The 19,478-nt window shown below is 32.9% G+C and overlaps 1 protein-coding gene across 4 annotated transcripts in view; it reads left to right on the forward strand.

Moving 5' to 3' along the window:
• TENT2 (terminal nucleotidyltransferase 2) overlaps window positions 1-19,478 on the forward strand; it is a 73,172-nt gene that overhangs the window by 16,110 nt on the left and 37,584 nt on the right. For 3 of the 4 annotated variants that reach the window (XR_003569174.1, XM_027863375.1, XM_027863374.1), the window contains 6 exons: window positions 1,003-1,117; window positions 1,221-1,312; window positions 2,762-2,828; window positions 8,132-8,201; window positions 12,818-12,894; window positions 13,333-13,461. Coding sequence is in view for 3 of the 4 variants with exons in the window: in XM_027863375.1 (XP_027719176.1) it covers window positions 1,003-1,117; window positions 1,221-1,312; window positions 2,762-2,828; window positions 8,132-8,201; window positions 12,818-12,894; window positions 13,333-13,461 (550 nt within the window). In the remaining variant the exon portion in view is untranslated. The remainder of the gene's footprint in view (window positions 1-1,002; window positions 1,118-1,220; window positions 1,313-2,761; window positions 2,829-8,131; window positions 8,202-12,817; window positions 12,895-13,332; window positions 13,462-19,478) is intronic. The other variant, XM_027863376.1, reaches the window with a different exon arrangement.

Raw genomic sequence — 19,478 nt, forward strand, 5'->3', positions numbered from 1 at the left:
TTTTTTTTTTTTTTTTTTTTTTTTTTTTTTTTTTTTTTTGTAGAGATGTGTATCAGAGGTCCTGCTTCTAGATTTAACCTACCAATGTCAGGATCTTACAAGTAAAATTGAAATAAGAAGAGGTGTTAGTGTTAGTGTGTCAGGGGATTGTATTGGAGTGGATGGCTTAGCACTCTTAATATCAAAGTGGAGATCAGGTTGTGCTGGGCTATCTACGTAAACTCAATATGTGTTCAGAATGATTAGAATTTCTTTTTGGTCTTTGGAACCAGGATTTGAATTCTTACTTGGCTGTTGTTAATGATGTGTATTTGTGTATGATTAACATTGGCCATAGATTCATAAGATGTTAGAATTGGAGGATACTTTAATCTTATGTTGATTTCTGCAGTGTTAATATTGGCTGTCACCAATACTTTATATTTACTTTGTATATATTTTATATTTACTTTTTTGTGTAAATATTTCTGTTTAGGAGAATGTAAACTCCTCAAAGATAGGGACTGTCTACCTTTTACATTTGTATTCCCAGCACCTGTGGGTACTTAATAAGTACCTGTAGGTACTTAATAAATGTATATTTAATTGAATTGACTTGTGAATTTTTGAATGTTCATTACATACTAAAAAAGGGGCAGTGTGATGATGAAATTGTCACATGTCTTACAGGTAGATTTATGTTAACACTTGCAGTTTTGCCTAAACCTTTTCCCTTCCCCTTTCTCTCTCCCATTTAAGGAAGGAATTATGATCCATAAAGGGGCCCCTTCTGTCCATGAAACTTAGAAAAATTATAGAGATATGCCTTTTTGGGGGTTTTGAGAACATGAAATAGACTTCTAAAGAATACTAAGATGATAGTAGGCAGCTGGGACACATTTTATAGGCAGATTTGTTAAATAATAATTGAATATGATAGATTTGTTAAAATTTTGAACAGGAGTTTTTAAATTTCTGAAAATACAGAATTTATAAAGTATTTTTTTGGGGGGGGGTGTAAAGTTGAGTCAGCAGGTATTGAACGTATTTCAAGTGTGTCAGCAGCGAACATGTGATTTGAAGAAGAAAGAACTCTGTCGAACTCAATTGCAGAGAGAAATTCAACTGATATTTCCACGTATGTTTTCTTTTATGTATCCTTAATCATGTTTATATTTAAAATTTTAATATCACTTAATAACTAAATTATGTTTTATAATTCCATGGCTTTGTTTTTTTAGAGAGCAGACTCTTCTTGGTTGGATCCTCCTTGAATGGATTTGGTACAAGGAGCAGTGATGGTGATTTGTGCCTGCTTGTTAAGGAGGAGCCAGTAAGTAACTGTACATTTTTTTAAAATTTCCATTATCAAGATCAGCCATACAAAAATACAAATATTAGCTAATGTATACTATAATTATCTTTTATTAGTAGCTAATATTTTCTTGCTTACATATAACTTAAGAGAACCTGGAAAATGCATGCTGTCTTAAGGCACAGTTGGGAGGAAGTGACAGAAGTTACAGCACTACCAATATTATATAAGATTTTAGAGTCAGAAAGTGATAGTTACTTCTGTGCATTTTTCTGAAACAGCTTCTGTTTTAAAGGTCACTGAGCAGGGTTATATGTACAGGAAAGAAAAGAACATTAGATAAAAAAAAATTGGGCTCTTTCCTCCAAACTTAGATTTTTAGTAATGGTATATTACACATGTTTATTTTCTTTGACATTTAAAAAGTTTCTCATTATTTGGGGTAATAAAAAATTGAATAATAAGAATTTTCACTAGTAATTTCCATGATTCCCCTGACAGTAATGGCTTCTAGTAACTGCAAGTCAGAAAAATGACTTGTTCTAGAAAATAATTGGTATTTCTTTGGTATTTGGAATAGTGTAAAAAGTAAGAAAATAATTCTGAAATGTTAAAGGAGATTGTAAAAAGCTCGGTTAAGACTGCATTACAATTTAAATTAAAGCATCCCTAGACTCTTAATAAAAAACTCTAGTATACTTTTTCTCTCTAAGTTTTACTATAAGCTGTTCTCTTTATTCTCCTTCTGTATCAAACTAGGTTATCAGGCATCCTTTTAAGTAGAACATTCCATTAACAAACATTCTTGTTGATCTATAGTGCAATGATAACTGATGTTCATAATGACAACCCAGAGGCACTGTAAGATTCTGAGATTTTTTTTGTCTCTCAGTAAATAAGGACTTCATTAACTTTAACAAAGCATAATCTTTTTTTTATTATATTTAATTTCATGATAATTGGTAAGCCCATAGTATGACTCTTGACCAGAATTGTGAATTTAACATATTCTTGAGTTGTAATTGATTGCAATATTTTTCTTTAGATTATTTAAGAAAAATTGTTATCATTCTGCTCCTTAAGCTTTAACTTGTTATTTATTAGTGTTTCTCATTGAATTTTATGGTTGCTAATACGTGAACAACTCACAGAATCTGCACTAGTATTCTATTTTGTCAGAAATATGGTTGCTTTTCATAATTTTATTAGGTCAAAGGAACTACGTGATTGCTTTTCATTGTGCACCTTCAAATTCAAATTTAGATTTAAAATTCAAAATGTGATCTAGAAATTTTTAAGGGTTATAAGATTTATGTGTCTATATATTTCAAACTTGAGAAAAAATAAAAACTCAGTTCTATTAGAATCTTTCTTTAAAAATTATACTCCCTTTAAATTAAAGAGTAGGTATGGAAAATGAGAAGCGTGTGAAAAAGTATATTTATAACTTTTTACTATTTTTTTCAGGTAAATCAGAAGACTGAAGCAAGATATATACTCAGCTTAGTCCAAAAACATTTCTGTACTAGACTTTGTAAGTCTTAGATGCTTTGAATTCATATATTGCCCCATATCTCCATGATGTTGTAAATGATATGTATTCCAGTAAAGTTAATTCTGTTTTTCCAATGAATTCCAGCATACTTGTATATATGAAAAGTGATGATTCTTTTAACACAAATATTTATTTAACTTCTTGTACTGGATGCTGTGGGAGACATAACAATATATAACATCATCTTTTTTCTGAAGTTAATATTATTGTTCAGTCGTTTTCAGTCATGTTTGATTCTTCATGGCCCCATTTGGGTTTTTTTGGCAAAGATACCAAGTGGTTTGCCATTTCCTTCTCCAGCTTATTTTACAGATGAGGAAAACTGAGGCGTACAGGGTTAAGTGACTTGCTCAGGGTCGCACAACTACTCAGTGTGTGAGGCCAGATTTGAACTCGGGAAGATGAGTCTTCCAGCATGCTATCTACTGTACCGCTTGACTGCCCCTCACTATACCCAACATTTATGTGGCACTTTTTAAGTTTTGTAAAACAATTTATATATACTACATACTACATTATATACAATTTATATACACTATCTCCTTTGGTAGTTACCATACTGTTTAATAGAGGAGATAAGATGTACGTGAAGAGCTATAAAAAGTAGGTGACAAAATAACCTCTTATGGTACACAGTTGTTGTAATAGCTAGCTTATATGGTACAATCACATAACTATAATGCTGCCTGTGGTAATTAAGAAAAACCTGAAAACCTTGTCCTGCATCCTCTTATTCTCTCTACAACCTCAGTTGGTGACCTCATCTTCTATGGGTTTAATTGCCTCTATGCAAATTACTCCTTGATTTATCATTCCAGCCCATTTGCCTTCTGAACCCCAGTTCCACATCACCAACTATCCATTGGATATTTTGAACTAGATATCTAGTAGATGTTTCTGACTCAGTATACTTGAAACAAAACTTACCTTTGCCCTAAAACCCATTTGCTTTCCAACTTCCCTGTTTCTGTTGGCGGCACCACCATCCACCCTCAACTCTTCACTCTCCCTCACCCCACGGATTCAGTTAATTGCCACATCTTCTTGATCCTATCTCCACAGTAGCTCTTTTGTCACTTTCCCCCCTCTCACACAACCATCCCTCTAGTTCTGGCCCTCATCACTTCTCACCTAGCCTCCTAATTGGTCCTCCTGCCTCCCCTCTTTCAGCTCTTCCATCCTCCACACAGTGATTTTCCTAAAGCATGGATTTGACATGTCAATTCCCATCAATAAACTCCAGTAGTTTCATCTTCCTTTTAGTATAAAATACATTTTATTTGGCATTTCAAAACCTGGCTTCAACTGTTCTTCCAGCCTTATCACAAAGTACTTAACTATCGTCCACTCCTTAGTCCCGACAGATTGGCTTTCTTGTGATTTTCAGAGCTCCACCTTCTGTCACTGTGCCCTGGCTATTCCCCACGCCTGGAATGTATGTACTCTTTCCTCATTTCTTCCTCTTGGAATCCTTCTTCTGTCAAGACTTACTGCAAATGCAGCCTTCTTGAAGCCTTTCCTGATCTCATGAGCTGCCATTCCTCTTGAAAATTATCTTGTAATAAGTATATTTTTAACAGTAGAATGTACTTTTCTTGAGGTCAGGGTCTATTTCTGTTTTGGTTTTGTATACCCAGAGCCTTGCATAATGCCTTGCACATAGTAGACTGCTTAATAAATGCTTGTTGATTGATTGAGAAAGTAGCATTTTATCTGTATTTAAAAATTAAAAATCACTATTGAAAAATGGGCTATGAAAGATAGGCAGTGTTTGAATTTGGTCCATGTAGCAGTAGTTTGCTGACTCTTGTAGTAGAAGGAGGGCTGGATTTAGAGTCAGTTTTGGGGTTCATGTCCTAGTTCAGCCACTTAATAACCTGTGTGATAAGGGCAGTTAGGTGGTGCAGTATATAGCGTGCTGGACCTGAAGTCAGGAAGACTCATTTTTCTGAGTTCAAATGTGGCCTCAGGTGCTTATTAGCTGTGTGACCCTGGGTGAGTCATCTAACATTGTTTGCCTCATTTCCTCATCTGTAAAATGTACTGGAGAAGGAAATGGCCAACCATTCCAGTGTCTTTGCCAAGAAAACCCCAAATGGGGTCACAAAGAATTGGGCACTACTGAAACAACTGAAAAACAACAACAACAAACCTGTGTGACTTTGGACAAATCATTTAATCTTTCTGGGTCTTGTTTTCCTTGAATGAAGAATAAAATGAAGGGATTGGACTAGGTCAATAAATTAATAAATATTTATTAAGCACCTAGGCACTGTGCTAAGAATTTTGAAGATCTTTTTCAGTTCTAAGTCTTTGATCCCGCTAAGTACTTATTACCTACAAGGTATAGGGCAAGGATATAGTCATGGATACATTTCCCTCATTAGAAGAACGTAAGCGCTTTGCAAGTAGGGATTGTTTCATTTTTCATATTTCATCTCCAATAACTAGCACTATGTCTAACAGTGCGTGTTTTAATAAGTGCTTTTTGATTGATTGACTCAACAAACTCTTATCTCAAACTTATAGTCAAATGGGAGAAATACAAATACACTATTAACAATAAGACAAGGACAAGTGAAATCAGCACAAAAGAAAGGTACTGATAAAGTACCACAAGAAATTTTTAGGATGGAGAAATACTTTTTACTAGTGGTTGGGAATGTGAGTTTTCATGGATGAAGTAATGTGAGATTTGGATCTTAGAAGGATAGGAGGGACTGCAGCATATGGAGAATGGTATTGGTGAGAAAGAGGAAGCCATTCTGTGTATAGGAGATGGCAGGACCAAAGGGATAGAGACAGGAGAGGGCAGGAGAAGTATAATAGTTAGTCAAGTTTGATTGGAACATGGACTTGTATGAAGAGGAGTAACATGAGATGATGCTAAGTGGGCAGATCAGAACCAAGGGCAGTGAACGGAAACCTTTAAATTATTGGCTTGCTCATTGTGTAATGGGTGTTGTGGTGCTGGAAGTTATTCTGAAACCTCAGAACTTTCCCAACAATATCATCTTCCTTTCTTAGTTGGCTACCACACTACATTTCTTATATCCTAGGAACTTCTCTATCAGTCAGAGACCCTGTACTTTTTAAATTCTTCTGGTTCTCCTCCTATTTCTCTGCTCCTTGTTTATCAATCAGCAGAACTTTAATAAAGGTCTATTATGTTTCAGACATTGTGCTCAGGGCAAGGGTAGAGTTACAGAAGTGTTAGTTCCTCCCCTTAAGAAGTTTATATTCTCCTAAGGTATATAATATGGTCACAGATGACTAAGTACAGGAGTACTTAGCGCACACACACACACACACATATGCATGACAGTTTGACAGTTTGGAGGAGGACACTAACAAACGAGGGAATTAGGAAGGGCTTGAGAAGATAGAGGGGAAGCAGATGGTGAGGACTTTCTCTAGTACCTCTGGATCCCTTGACTCCATATTTCTGGCACCCATTTAATTCTCTTTCTCCTTTTATTTGAGCATTTACATTGCATAAAATTAGGCTGTAATATCATATTTCATCAGTAAATGCCAACATTTAATAGTAGAGATGTATTTAAGTTTGAGACTGAAAGTTTTGTATAAAGAAATTAGATTGCTGTTGTATCATAGAACCTCAGAGTTTTAAAGTTAGAAAATACCTTCTATATGTATAATAGGAACATAGCCCTAGAGCTCGATGAGACTTCAGATGACATCTAGTCTAACTTTATTTTTTATAGATTTGGTGCAGCCGCCTTATTTTACAGATAAACAAATTGAGGCCCAGTTAATTTTGGAGGTGAAAAATACAGTACCATGGATTTACTTAATGTCTTTGAAAGAACTTAAAGGATAAAACTGAGTATAGGAAAATAGTTATCTTAATTTGCCTTTTCTCCCCACTCAGTTTTCCTTGTACTAGTTTTACTTATGTTTGTACTATATATCTCCCCAGTAGAATGTAAGCTTGAGGGCAGGGATTATTTTCATAGTTTCTGTATCATTGTTGGCTAGCATAATGCCTTACACATAGTAGGCAATTAATAAATACTTATTGAATTAGTATTTTGAAAATTTTTGATTAAGTTCTTTTTGAAACCTGTCGTTTTCTATTTAAGTTTGTTTTGATGTAACTAAATAAAGGATAACAAAGTCAATTTGTGTTGCCTGTTTTGTAGAATCAGGCATTTTTTATTTAAAAAAGCTTTTTTGGAGGTGGTAATTTCTTTTCAGAATAAACTTGGATTTAATGTTAACTTTTTTGGAATCGAGTGACACTATTTGAGCCAACTTCTCCCTGTTTCTAAGCTGAATTCTTATTTAGATATTTTGGAAATGGCACTAATCACAGTGAAGCTTACTCATTTAACTCTTGGATTTTTATTTCAAAAGTACTTTTGAAATACAAATTCAGGATAGGCCAGGTGTTGGCTAGGTGATTTGGTATAACTTACTGTTCTTTAATAAATGGGAGGGTACCACTGTTAAGTCAGCTGACATCTATTAAGTGTTTATTATGCGCTAGGCACTGTGCCTAAACTCTAAGAATACAAATTCAAGCAAAAAGAAGAGATAATCCTTGCCTTCAAGGAAGCTTACATTCTCATGGGGGACAACAGTGCATAAAAGGCAGCTGAAGAGCTGGGGCCAGGTGTGGATTAAAGATTAGATGGAGGTGTATTTCTGAGACAAGAGCCCTAGATTCAATAGTTCTCTTCTCTGTCTTGTCATATCACCTGAGACAGGTTACTTCCCTTCTCTAACTCTTGCTTAGATCTGAAGCTTTGATAGTTAATAAATCTATGATGAAATTTGCCAAGTGTTGTGGATATCATTGGATATTATGTAGCCTTGGCAGCCAGATGCATGAATGATTACTACTTCTGTTTGAGAGTGAATTTAACAGAACTTAGGGAATGTGGTAGAGGGAAATTATATGGGTTAAAAAAAAAAATTTCACAATCAAATACACTTGAGTAAGTTTTTCCTTAATTTTGTATTATGGTGACCATGGAACACAGAATCAGAATTCTTAGAGGAAAGACAGGTACCCATAACTGATATGAGGGAAAAGGAAAGTACAAGAAAGACTTTCAGGCAAAGTGCTAGGAGATTTCTGATGAAGGAGAGGGCACTGTCATCTGGGGCTGCGGTTTGGTCCCTTTATCTCTCAAGACTCAGTTAAAAAAATATGATTTCAGCATAGTAAATACTTGAATTGTATGTTAGGAGCTTGGAGCACTGAGAAGTATATCAGTGTTTAAAATGTATTCACTGTATTTTTCTTACTTCTTCAGCAGGCTACATTGAGAGACCTCAGCTGATTCCAGCAAAAGTGCCAATTGTGAAATTCAGGGATAAAGTCAGGCAAGTAGTTAGTGTACATTGTCTTTTCATTTGCTTTGAATCATTTGTAGATAACTTGCTTAACTGTAATTTTTATTTACTGTTGGTGGATAGCTTTGTCTTAACAGTTTTCAGAATTTCCATTTTATTAAATTATGGGCACTGCTTTTTGTGGAATATCTGAACAGAGTACTTTCGCTTCTGGGGTGTTATTCAGTTCCCATCTGTGTTTTGTGAATTAGATACTTTCACCAATTTGAAAAAATGTCCACGTAAACTAAATTTATATCACACCTTGTTAAATGATCTTTGAAACATCCAGCATCCCATTGTATATCTTTATTAAGAATAGAATTTTCAAGAGAAGAATTTTAGATTACAAATAAAAGCATCCCTTCGTGAGTTTTACATAAGTTGTAAAAGCAGGTCTCCAGAATGATATATGGAGTCAGGTTATGTGATGTTGTTCACTGGAGATCTTTATATCCTAGTATTATTTAGCCTTGGCTAGTAGTAAGTAGTCTCTTTAGGTAGTGAGCTAGACCACAACACTAAGAGGATAAAGTCACAAGTGTGGCTATACTTTAAATGTGTGTGTGTGTGTGTGCATATGTATACACATACACGTGTATATATATATATATATGTATATACATACACATACATATAAATATATATACACATATATACATACATAAAGACCGAAAAGAGATGATCATTGCAAATTCACTATCAGTAATGAAAGTAGAAGTCCAAAGGCATAATCTTAATTTTTGAATACAGAAGAAGTCCATTAATTGGTAGCACGGAGGTCTTTGGAGAGATTTGTTGTGAATATTTCAGTGCTTATATGTGCTGATTGATATGAATTATGACTTGATTAAAAAATTTTTCCTCTTCATGATGTCCTCACATAATTTACACTGATGTAAAAAAGAAAGCAAAAGGAAATGAATAATTTTTATCTATAGTATTTAAGTGGGTCTCCAGAGTTGAATTTTATGTTTTAGAGTGTGTATAACATGTATTTCTAGGAGTGATGTTTTTTTTTTTTTTTATGGCTGCTGTTGATTTAGTTTATGCAGCGTGTGTGTGTGTATACTTTTTTTTGTATCTCATTGCAAAGTATGAGATGAAATTGGTGGAAAGTGTAAATAACTAAATAAAGACTGCATAAGGCATGATTATATAGTATTAAAACATTTAAATACAGTAAGAAGCTATCTTGGAATAAAACTAACTTTTCTGTCAAAATAGAACTTTTATTTGCTCTGCTTTAACTCATACTTTTGTTTCTTTCCCACTCCCTGTATATTCCATATATTATAGTTTGTGGATACTACAGGATTTAGTTATTTAATCTTGGATCATGATAAAGAACACATTTAATGAAATAATGAAATCATTTCAGCATTTTCATAAGTTGCTATGCTGAAATGGCATAGAAGTGTTCAAAATATGATAGTTGCTTTCCAGTTTCTATTTTCATTTTGACACTACTGTTTTAATAGACCAGATTCTGTCATTGGAAGAGCTTATCCTTGGATCAGATTTAAAGAATTAGCATTTTGTGCCTTAATTTTTGGGGTATCAGCATATTGGCACAGTAATTGCTTATTGATAACTCTCTGTTGGCCTAAAAGAGTTAATACGCTTGTGAAATAGTATCGGGGAGCAGGATTTATCTAATTCATGAACTGTGCTTACTTTTCACATTAGCTTCATAGAAATCAAACTTTTGAGGGGAAGGGAAGTAGGGGTAAGGATAAAGTAATCCTCAAGAGTGTGGTAAACTTGAGCCCAGGTCAGTGTATCTTTCAGGAATATGCTACTTTGGCACAGTTGAGATAAATGCAATTGTAATTTAACATATTATCTCATGTGAAAATGAAGCCCATTAGATAATAAAATTAAACAGAGTGAATCATCCTGTCTTTATTATGGTTATGCCACAATACTAAGCAGTTAAATTTCCTTCCCATTTATTAGTTCAGGCCCAGAATCCTTTATTGTTATTGTACCAGACTCTTATGTGTAATAACTGTGCAAAAAGAACTACTGAACTAATCAACCTTTAAGTATTTTATCTGTTGATTAATTACTTTATGGATTCTCTGTGTTAAATTTAAAAATTCTAGGTTGGTTTCTACCTATGTTCCTATTTTTAGATTTTAGATTTTGTCTTTAGAGAATACAAATTAATTTCAGTGATAGCCTAAGAAAATCATAATTAAGAATATAAATCTGCTGTTAAAAAGGTGCATTTCTGAGCCAAATACATATAATTTTTTATTATTATATTACATCAATGTTTCTATTAGTGTGGATAATTTAAATATGATAGGACTTATTAAATACCTGAAAAAGAAAAATGTTGAATAGTAGTGAACATATCATCATCATTTATAAAGACTATAAACAAATATTTTTGTTGACTTAAATATGAGCATCATTCTTGTAGATAAATTTGTAATAATCTTGAATATTATACATTGTTTTAGTGTTGCTTTTAAGATGCATACCTGACCTCTATATAAGTAGTAGGGGATTTACTCTCTGATCTGTTGCCATTGTTTGAAGGGCTTGTCATTATTTTTTGCTTCTTGGCACCTTAGCTTGCATGATGCCCTACTTTAAAAAAAAAAAAATTCCCCTTTTGTCTCTGATTGTACTGTTCCTTCCCAGAAGTCATGAACTATTTCATTTTGCTTGATGAATTAATTTGTTATTCTATTCATTTGGACACTGTAATGTGTTGGCAGGAACCTTTATTTTTACTCTGAATGATATTTGCCTTCTTATTCCCATGGATTTTAAAGTAGTGATTTTTATAGTTCCATATTATTTTAGAGTATGAAACACAATCAGATAGCTTGCTCAGAAATGGTTTAATGAGAGAGAGTTGCATTTGCAAATCCTTGGTCTAATATTGGCTTACGTGGAAAAAATTTACAAGATTTTAAAACTACTTTATTCATCTTTGTAGTTGTGTCCTTTAATCCCACATGCAGCTACATATTTGTAGGATTACTACTCACAAATTCTAAAAGATAATTTATATTTAAATTCAGACTAAATCTTACTATTGTAGAAAATATTGTTATAAGGAAAACCTCTTTAATAACTAGATTTATAACTCAGTCCATTTATATCTTTTTAAAATGACTTATGATAAATATTAAGTCTTGGTGTAACTGCTCACGTTGCATTATTTAGATAAAAAAACCTAAATGTTTTATAAAGAACTTGACATTGGATACAAGTAACTAAACTTGCTTTAGTAAACATTAAATGAAATTTTTCCCCATACAGGTTCATCTTTGTTCTTACTAACCTTCTACTGAAATTTAGCATTTCCTTCATTTATAAATGTAGGCTATAAGTACTATTCTGAGGAGTCCCTGATAAAAAAAAGTTTTAAAACCTCTGGCGTAAAATATCGTAATAGTTTTTCAGTCACTCTAAGATTTTATTATAATTCTTAGTTAATTCTCATTCATTTCTCATATATGGTGTATTAGTGTGCTTCATTCTTCTGATTCTGTTTTATTTGCATTATTTTATAAAAGTCTTTTTAGATTTCTTTCTATCCCTCATACTTGTTACCCTGGATTATTCAATAGTATTCCATTACATTGGTGTACCACAGTTTATGAGACTGTTTCCACTTTTTACACTTACAAAAAATCTTGTTATGACAGCCATTGGAAAGCTAGCTCTTTTTTATTTTCTGTAGCTTTTTAAGCATATTCCCATCAATGAAATGACTGGATGCCAGGGTAAAATTATTTTTGTAACTTGGGATTATCCGATTGCTTTTCAAAAGGATTCTACCAGTTTACATTTCATCAACAATGAATGAATGCTTCAGTTCCTCTCCAGCTTGTCAGCAATGATTTTCATTGGTTTTAATTGCTTTTTGGCAGTCTTATGAGCACCTTAGAGTTGTTTTAATTTTTCTCTTTTTGATTATTAGTTAGCCTGAGCATTTTTTCAAATAATTATTAACAATTTATGTTTCTTCTTTTGAAAATAATCTGTTCATATCTTTTTGACTGTTTAGTCAGTACATTAAAGTAATAACCAGTATAACCAAATTCTAGTCAAGCAATAAAATGTGAACATCTCTTTAAAGTGATAAAGCAGTTTCTTTTATGTAAGTTTCACCTATTAAAATCTTCATAAGTTTTTCTTATACTTAATAACAACAATTAATTTCTGTTATGCTTTGAGATTACTTTATTTAAAACAACCTTGCAAAGTTGGTAGGGCAGATTTTTTTTTTTTTTATTTTACAGATAAGGAAACTAACGCTTAGAGAGGTAAATGATTTGACTCAAGTCACAAAGCTAGGAAATGCTAGGCCCAGAGCCCAGGCTGTGCCTTCTGGAAGTGTTTCTAGCCCACTATCCCATACTACTTCTCATTGTAATAGAGAAAATAGAAATAAGTCAATAGAAAATTTAGAAACTGATGTGTCCAATTTTTATTTATCTCTATCCTTGGTCTTAAAATTATGGCTCTTGGAGCTCTGATTTCATTCTAGTTTACATGATTAAATATTACCTCAGTCACTAGGGAGTTGATATTTTTTAAAGTTGTAATTTTGATTGTTTGATCATCTTTTTTCCCTTTAGTTGTGTGGAGTTTGACTTGAATGTAAACAATATTGTAGGAATAAGAAACACATTCCTCCTCAGAACCTATGCATATCGTAAGTTTTCTCATTTTATTTCTATTTGTGAGTTTGTTTTCTTTTTTCTTTAGAATTTAAATGGTACCCAGTAAAAGTTTTTCTGATACTGATTTATACATAGTTTTAAAAATATAATTTCTTATATTTGGTTCTATATTTTATCATGTATTATCATTTTAGTATTTGCACATTAGTATGTTATTCTGAAATCATTTGCTTCAAAAGTTTAGATATAGCAAATCTATTTTAATGGACTGATTTTTTTTAATAGCATGCTGTTAAATTTGAGAATTAGTTCTAGAATATGTAATAGCAGAGTTTATAATAAGTGCAGGTGATAGTGGATAATGAGGTGTGAAATTTCTGGTCAGACGCAATTTAAAAGTTATGTAAACATTCAAAGTAATTTCATTATCTTTTTCTTTCAATATTTTTAAGTCTTAATTTTACTTACAGTTGAGAGTCGAGTTCGTCCCTTAGTACTGGTGGTTAAGAAGTGGGCAAGTCACCATGAGATAAATGATGCTAGTCGTGGCACATTAAACAGCTATAGTCTTGTATTGATGGTTTTGCACTATTTACAAAGTAAGTACAATGGGCTTTTTTTCCCTCCTTCTGTTGAAACTAAAATGCAGTTAAACTTCATTATGATGTCCTCTGCACTGGCCTTGATTACACATTAGAGACATTTTCCAAAACTTCATTTAAGGTTTACTGAAATATTTTACGTGCCTTATATTACAGCGAATGTATTACTAAAAATAACCCCTTGGAAAACATAAAGAAGTTTGACTGTGTTTTTATTCTTTCACAGTTTTTCTTACTTGTAGCCTCATTTGCATTAGCAGCACTATTATATATTAGAAAGAATTTTACCAGTGTATCTGTAGTGGATTCATTACCTTGAGGCAAATGAATGCTCAGGTAGCCCATTCAATATACTCAAGCACCAGTCATCTTAGTTCTTTTCGTGCTAGGCAACAGCTCGATAATATTTCTATGAACCTATTTAGGAATTTTACCCCACAATAGGTTGAAAATCATTAATGTTCTTTGATTCAGTTGTTGGCTAAAGTCACTTTCAGAGCTCTAATGGTCTGTGATGTTGTGAGTATCACCAGGCTCATTTATTGTGAGACTTTTGAGTTAGATGAGAATGAAAAGTCTAGTTGTGTCCAGTTACTCTGTTTCTTGTTTTTTTGGTGATTGTAACACAAATCATTACTTTTAACTTAGTTACGAAGAAACAACTTCTGGCTAAAGTAATAAGTAAACATGAGTTTGTGCTTTACAGTATTCAAAGTTTAATGAAAATTCTGATTGGTATTGAAATCTTTTTTAAGTAGGACAGGCTGATGACCAGATCAAAATGGGAATTTTTATGGTAGTTTAGCTTTACCTCGGCTTAGAAATAGTTGGCAGTTAAACTAGCCTTAGCAATACAGTCTTTTGTGAATAGCAGTTTTTACTTGGTTACTTGGACACAATATTTATTTCACTTATTTTCTTTTTTTGTTTGCTTTCCTTTTGAAGAGCCAGAGTAGTTAAAAATAATTCACAAAGTTTAGTACATTCTTGTGTTTATTCAGTAGGCTAATTTGACCTAAGGTTAACTACTGATTTTTTGCTTTTTCTTTTTCACTGAATAAAATCATCTTATATATGTGCCCTTTTTTGTTGGAAATGCTACTGCATTTATATATTTTATACTCACAAAAGGAAAGATATTTGTGTTTTCATTAAACCTTCTGTGGCTAAGATAGTTTGGCTTTGAATTTTTTTATATCTTTTCTATTTAACTTGATAAGTACTTGTTAAAATTCATTAGTTAAATTTCTTGCATTGGGTGGGAAATTGGACTAGATGATATCTAAAGTCCTTTGTCCCATGAGACTAGTTCTAAATTTGATTGTTCTCTGATGTTATGGAACTAGTTTAGTAATTCTTATTAATATCGAGTTGAATTTAAATTTGATCTGAGAAGTGGTAGTGATTGTAGGGAAAAATACCATGTTTCATAAATATAGGTTATAATAGTAGTATATAGGGTACACTGGAGACACTTGAAATTTCTGTATATGTATCTTATCTCATCTTTCATACTAGTGTGTAAGTTCCTGGAGGGCAGGAATATGTTTGTATTTCTCATCATGTCTACCCTAATATCTTGCTTACTAGGTAGGCACTCAGTAACTGTTGGATGAATGAGAAAAAATAGAGATAAGGAAGTTAGTTGGAAATCTGTTATGGTTAAAAAGGTATGAGATGATGAAGACCTGGACAGTAATGGTGACTATAGAAATAAAGATGAAGAAATTAATCTGAGTGATGTTGCAGAAGAAGCACCAGTGGCAATAAAGGGGAAGTTTAAGTAAGATTCTGAGTTTTGTGGGGAGGGTATTATAATAAATTGAGTATTGGATATAAAAAATTTATGTGCTCTGTAGGCACCTGAATAATGCAAGGGGCAGGTCACAGCTCAAAATAAAAATTTGGTAGGACTTAATCACTATAGAGGTTTGATAATAGAGAGATTTTCTCTATTAAAGTATTGATAGAAAAAGCAGTGGGTTAAGGATTGAGCCTTGGGAGATCCACATATAGATCCACATAGCAGAGAAGAAAGAGTTGTCACTAAGCAAAATAGAAGAATAGTTAGAGATTAAAAAAAAGTCAGGAAGGTGTCCTAGAAACCAAGATGAATGTAGAGTTCAGGAAGTAGAAGGAAAGAGCAAATGCAGAATGAGAACTGAGAAGAAACCATTGAATTTAATAGACACAAAGTCATTAGGCCTTAAAGAGAGTTTTAAGAATGGGTAGATTTTAGAAACCTAGTAATTTATGACACTCTTCTTTACATAAAAGTCTGATTCAGCCTGAGTATCAAAACATTCATAAGATTTGAATGAATTTTCAGTGAACTATTTGGTAATGGTTTTTACTTTAGTAGATGGGAGAAGAGATTTCTAATCACATATTATGAATATACTATTTTGTCCCAGTGTTTTAGTATTATAGTTCTAAAATCAGTTTAGAGTTTTAGAAATTTATTTCTAATGTAAAGATTAAATATGTAAATTAGATTAAATATCAAATCAGCTGTGTGATCCCAAATTCTATAATCTATGATAACCTGAAGTGGTGGATATTTTTTTTTTTGGTGAGTATTTTCTTGAGCAAAAAATTGGTCTATTCACTTTACTTGACCTAGAAGCATTTTGTATTTGGGGTTACCCTTGGTCAAATTTCCACCACTTCCCAAAAAATCTTTGTAAAAATCCTAAGAATATCATACTGATTTGTGAGGGATACTTTTTATACTACCCTCAGTTACTCAGTTGTTTACTGTAGATAATCTTTATTTGAGCAAGCTAAGGTTCTTTGAAGAATAAGTTATTCATATGATTAACTGATTTTGAAAAGTATTTTGCTGCCTGTTAGTAATTTCCATTCCATTGACTTTGGAAGTTTGGGATCATCTGTGCCAGTCAAAGTCTTAAAATGAAAGCTACTTCAGCTTTCCTCTTTAAAAATGAATTATAAAAGTAATTTTTTTCTCTTATTGAACTACTACTTGGTGTTATATATTACAATAAGATTACAACAATAATAACAAAAAATTAAAACTACTCTTGGTTATATATCAATTCTGTTTTGGTATTTTAAGGTATATGCCAAAAGCTAGGGCATTTTGAAAGCCTTTTAAAAATCATTATCTTTTAGTAACAATTCTGAATACTTGGACTTTTGACAAGTGACTTCATATTTAATATGATTAATGCATTTATGATTATGAACTAGAGAAAGTTTTTTTGTTTGTTTTTCCTAGATAAAAATGAGAAACTTTTCAATCCTGTGCAGTAATAAGTGATTTTTTTTTTTATTTTTAGCAACACAAAGCAGAAAGAATTGTGCTAAAGTTTGCAGATGTTTTGACAACTCTGTACTTCTACAGTATCCCAAAAAGTCTTAGGTCGGTTTTGGGATAACACCATATGATGTAAAGACAGGAAGTGTACTTTTTAATCTGAAGATTATCAGATCAAGACATACAAAAAATAATAACTATGGAACGAGTGTGTTTGAAGTTAAAAGATCTGGGTTCAGATTCTAACTCTGTCATTATCTTTGTGATTTGGGGCTGAACATCTGGCCTCATTTTTCTCATCTCTAAAATGAAGGCATTGGCTGAGGAATTTTCTCAAGTCCCTTTCAGCCCTAAGCATTTGATTCTTTGAACTTGGATCTGTTACTCATCAGTCACCAGTTGGTGTTGATTGGCTTAGGCTTAAGTGAAAACATTTCGAGTTGGGCAGGCATAAATGCACGTGTTTTTCAGAGCTAACAAGAATTGGAAATATATTGTTTTGATGACACATTTTCACCCAAAGACTACTTGAACCATAAACCATTGATTATCATAGGTAATTAAAATAAAGTCTTTTTTATGTGATAGAACAGTTTTGGAACATTTTTTACCTTTATGGCAACGTGTATTTTTTCCATTAGTTCAGTCTGCAAAAGACACATATTGATACTTTGTAATGGTTCTTTGTGGAGTTATTTCTTTTAGTTTTCATGGAGATTTAAAAATTGGGATTTGCTTGAGCCATTCAAGGAGAAATTTTGTAGATGCTTTTCTTCTTCATTTTGCTCCTCTTCCTCTCTCCAAATCCTCTTACTGCCTCAGTTGAAGTTAAATAAGCTTGTTCAGTCAAACCATTAATCACCTCTCCTTCAGGGTAGCACTGCTTCTGGTAACTTTGAAACTAGAAAAAAAAATAGCCAGTGTAGCATGGTATTATAGGGACTGGATTTGTAGATTTCATTGTTACAGGGAACTCATGGATGAGGAAATTCCCTCTACAGATGCAAGTCACACTCTGCTACAACTGCAGGCTTGGTTGCCTAGAGCAGAGCTGTCAAACTCACTGCTCTCTTTAACTTCCCAGTGGGCCAGAACTAGATTAAAATGTAATTGGGAAATGTTTAACAAAGTAAAAATATAATATAACATAGATAAGGTTAATTTGTGGTTTTCTAAGATAATATCCAACATTCAGCATTCCATTTCTGTTTTGAGTATGACACCAGTGACCAAGATGGAGCACTGAGAGCTTAAGTGAGTTGTCAGTGGTCCCCAGTCAGTATGTGTCAGACTGCCTTGAATTCCACTCTTTCTGGCCTTGAGATCAGCTCTTTATGTACCTCAGCTGCCTCACAATACACCAAAAAAAAAATGATGATGACAGTATTAAAAAAAACAACTAGCATTAGTGCTTTAAAATTTGCAAATGCTTTATAAATATCTCATTTTATTCTTTCAACAGCCTTAGGAGTTTAGATGCTATTATTATCCCCATCTTATTGATGAAAAAACTGAAGCAAGTTAGATGACCTGCTCAGGTCACACAGATAATAAACATATAAGGTTAGAGTTGGACTTGGCCCTTTAAAAGTAGTTCAAACTTGTTTAAACTTTTATTCAGGATATTCCTGTTCTCTTCTCTGGAAATGGACCTCTGTTCTCATATACTCTGCTTTCAGAATTCTGTTGTTACACTAGTCATTTCTCATTAACCATCTCTTCCTCCGATTCTTTGAAACCTTACTTGGAACCACAACGACAACAAAAGTTCAAGCAAAGTAAGAAAATCCTTTAATTGAGGCTGGTTAAATACTATCTTTGGAGTTAAAGTGTAACTTTTACTTTTGTGTGCAAATTAAACCAGTCTCAATTAGAGAAAGCTGTGGGCTTAGAGAGACTGAAAAGATTAAAAGAGACAGTTACTTCCTCTGTGGGGAAACTGAGTCGGGGCCAACAGTATTGTTTTATTGTATTGAAAAAAAAAAGTGCCCTTGAAAGTTGTGTTAACTAGTAGGCAAGACTTTGAACTGGAAGTCAGATGATAGGTTATAGTTTCAACTTTGTCATCAACTAACTTGTCAGTCTGTCAGTAAAAATTTATTACACCCCCACTATGTGCCAGTCACTGTTCTAAGCTCTGTGAGTACAAAGAAAGGCAGTCGACAGTCCCTGCGCTCGAGGAACTCGCTGTCTAATGGGAGAGACAACATGAAAACAACTATGAACAATTGTATACAGGATAATTTGGAGATAATCAATAGAGAGGAGCCACTCTAATTAAAGGGGATCAGTAAATACCTTTAAGTTTTTTAACTGCTTTGTGACTCATTTTTCTTGTCTGTGAAATGAGGAATTTGGACTAGGGTCCCTTAGCCCTAAATTTCTATGGTTTTTCTTTTATCGTATGTAGAAAAAGAAAGCATCAATTTTGAATACAGAAGAAGTTAAACTAAAGTATTTCTTGTGATCATTTTAACGTTTGATAGGGTGCATAGAAGTCTGTCACTTAAGATAGCTGACCCCATTAGCCTCTTGGAATGTGAACCATAGGATCAGGAAAAATGAAGTCCTTTTGACTTAAAATTTAAGATTAAGATTTGGTTGATAAAGTTAAGAAGATACTAAGATGTAGCTTAAACATCTATTTCTTTTAATGCTGTTCTAATAGAATTATTTAAAAATAGCATTGTTCAGTAGTTTTTCAGTTTTCAAAAACAAGTTATATTTTTATGTA

Source organism: Vombatus ursinus, unplaced genomic scaffold (assembly GCF_900497805.2).
Source record: "Vombatus ursinus unplaced genomic scaffold, bare-nosed wombat genome assembly UNPS02014772.1, whole genome shotgun sequence".
Lineage (NCBI taxonomy): Eukaryota > Metazoa > Chordata > Mammalia > Diprotodontia > Vombatidae > Vombatus > Vombatus ursinus.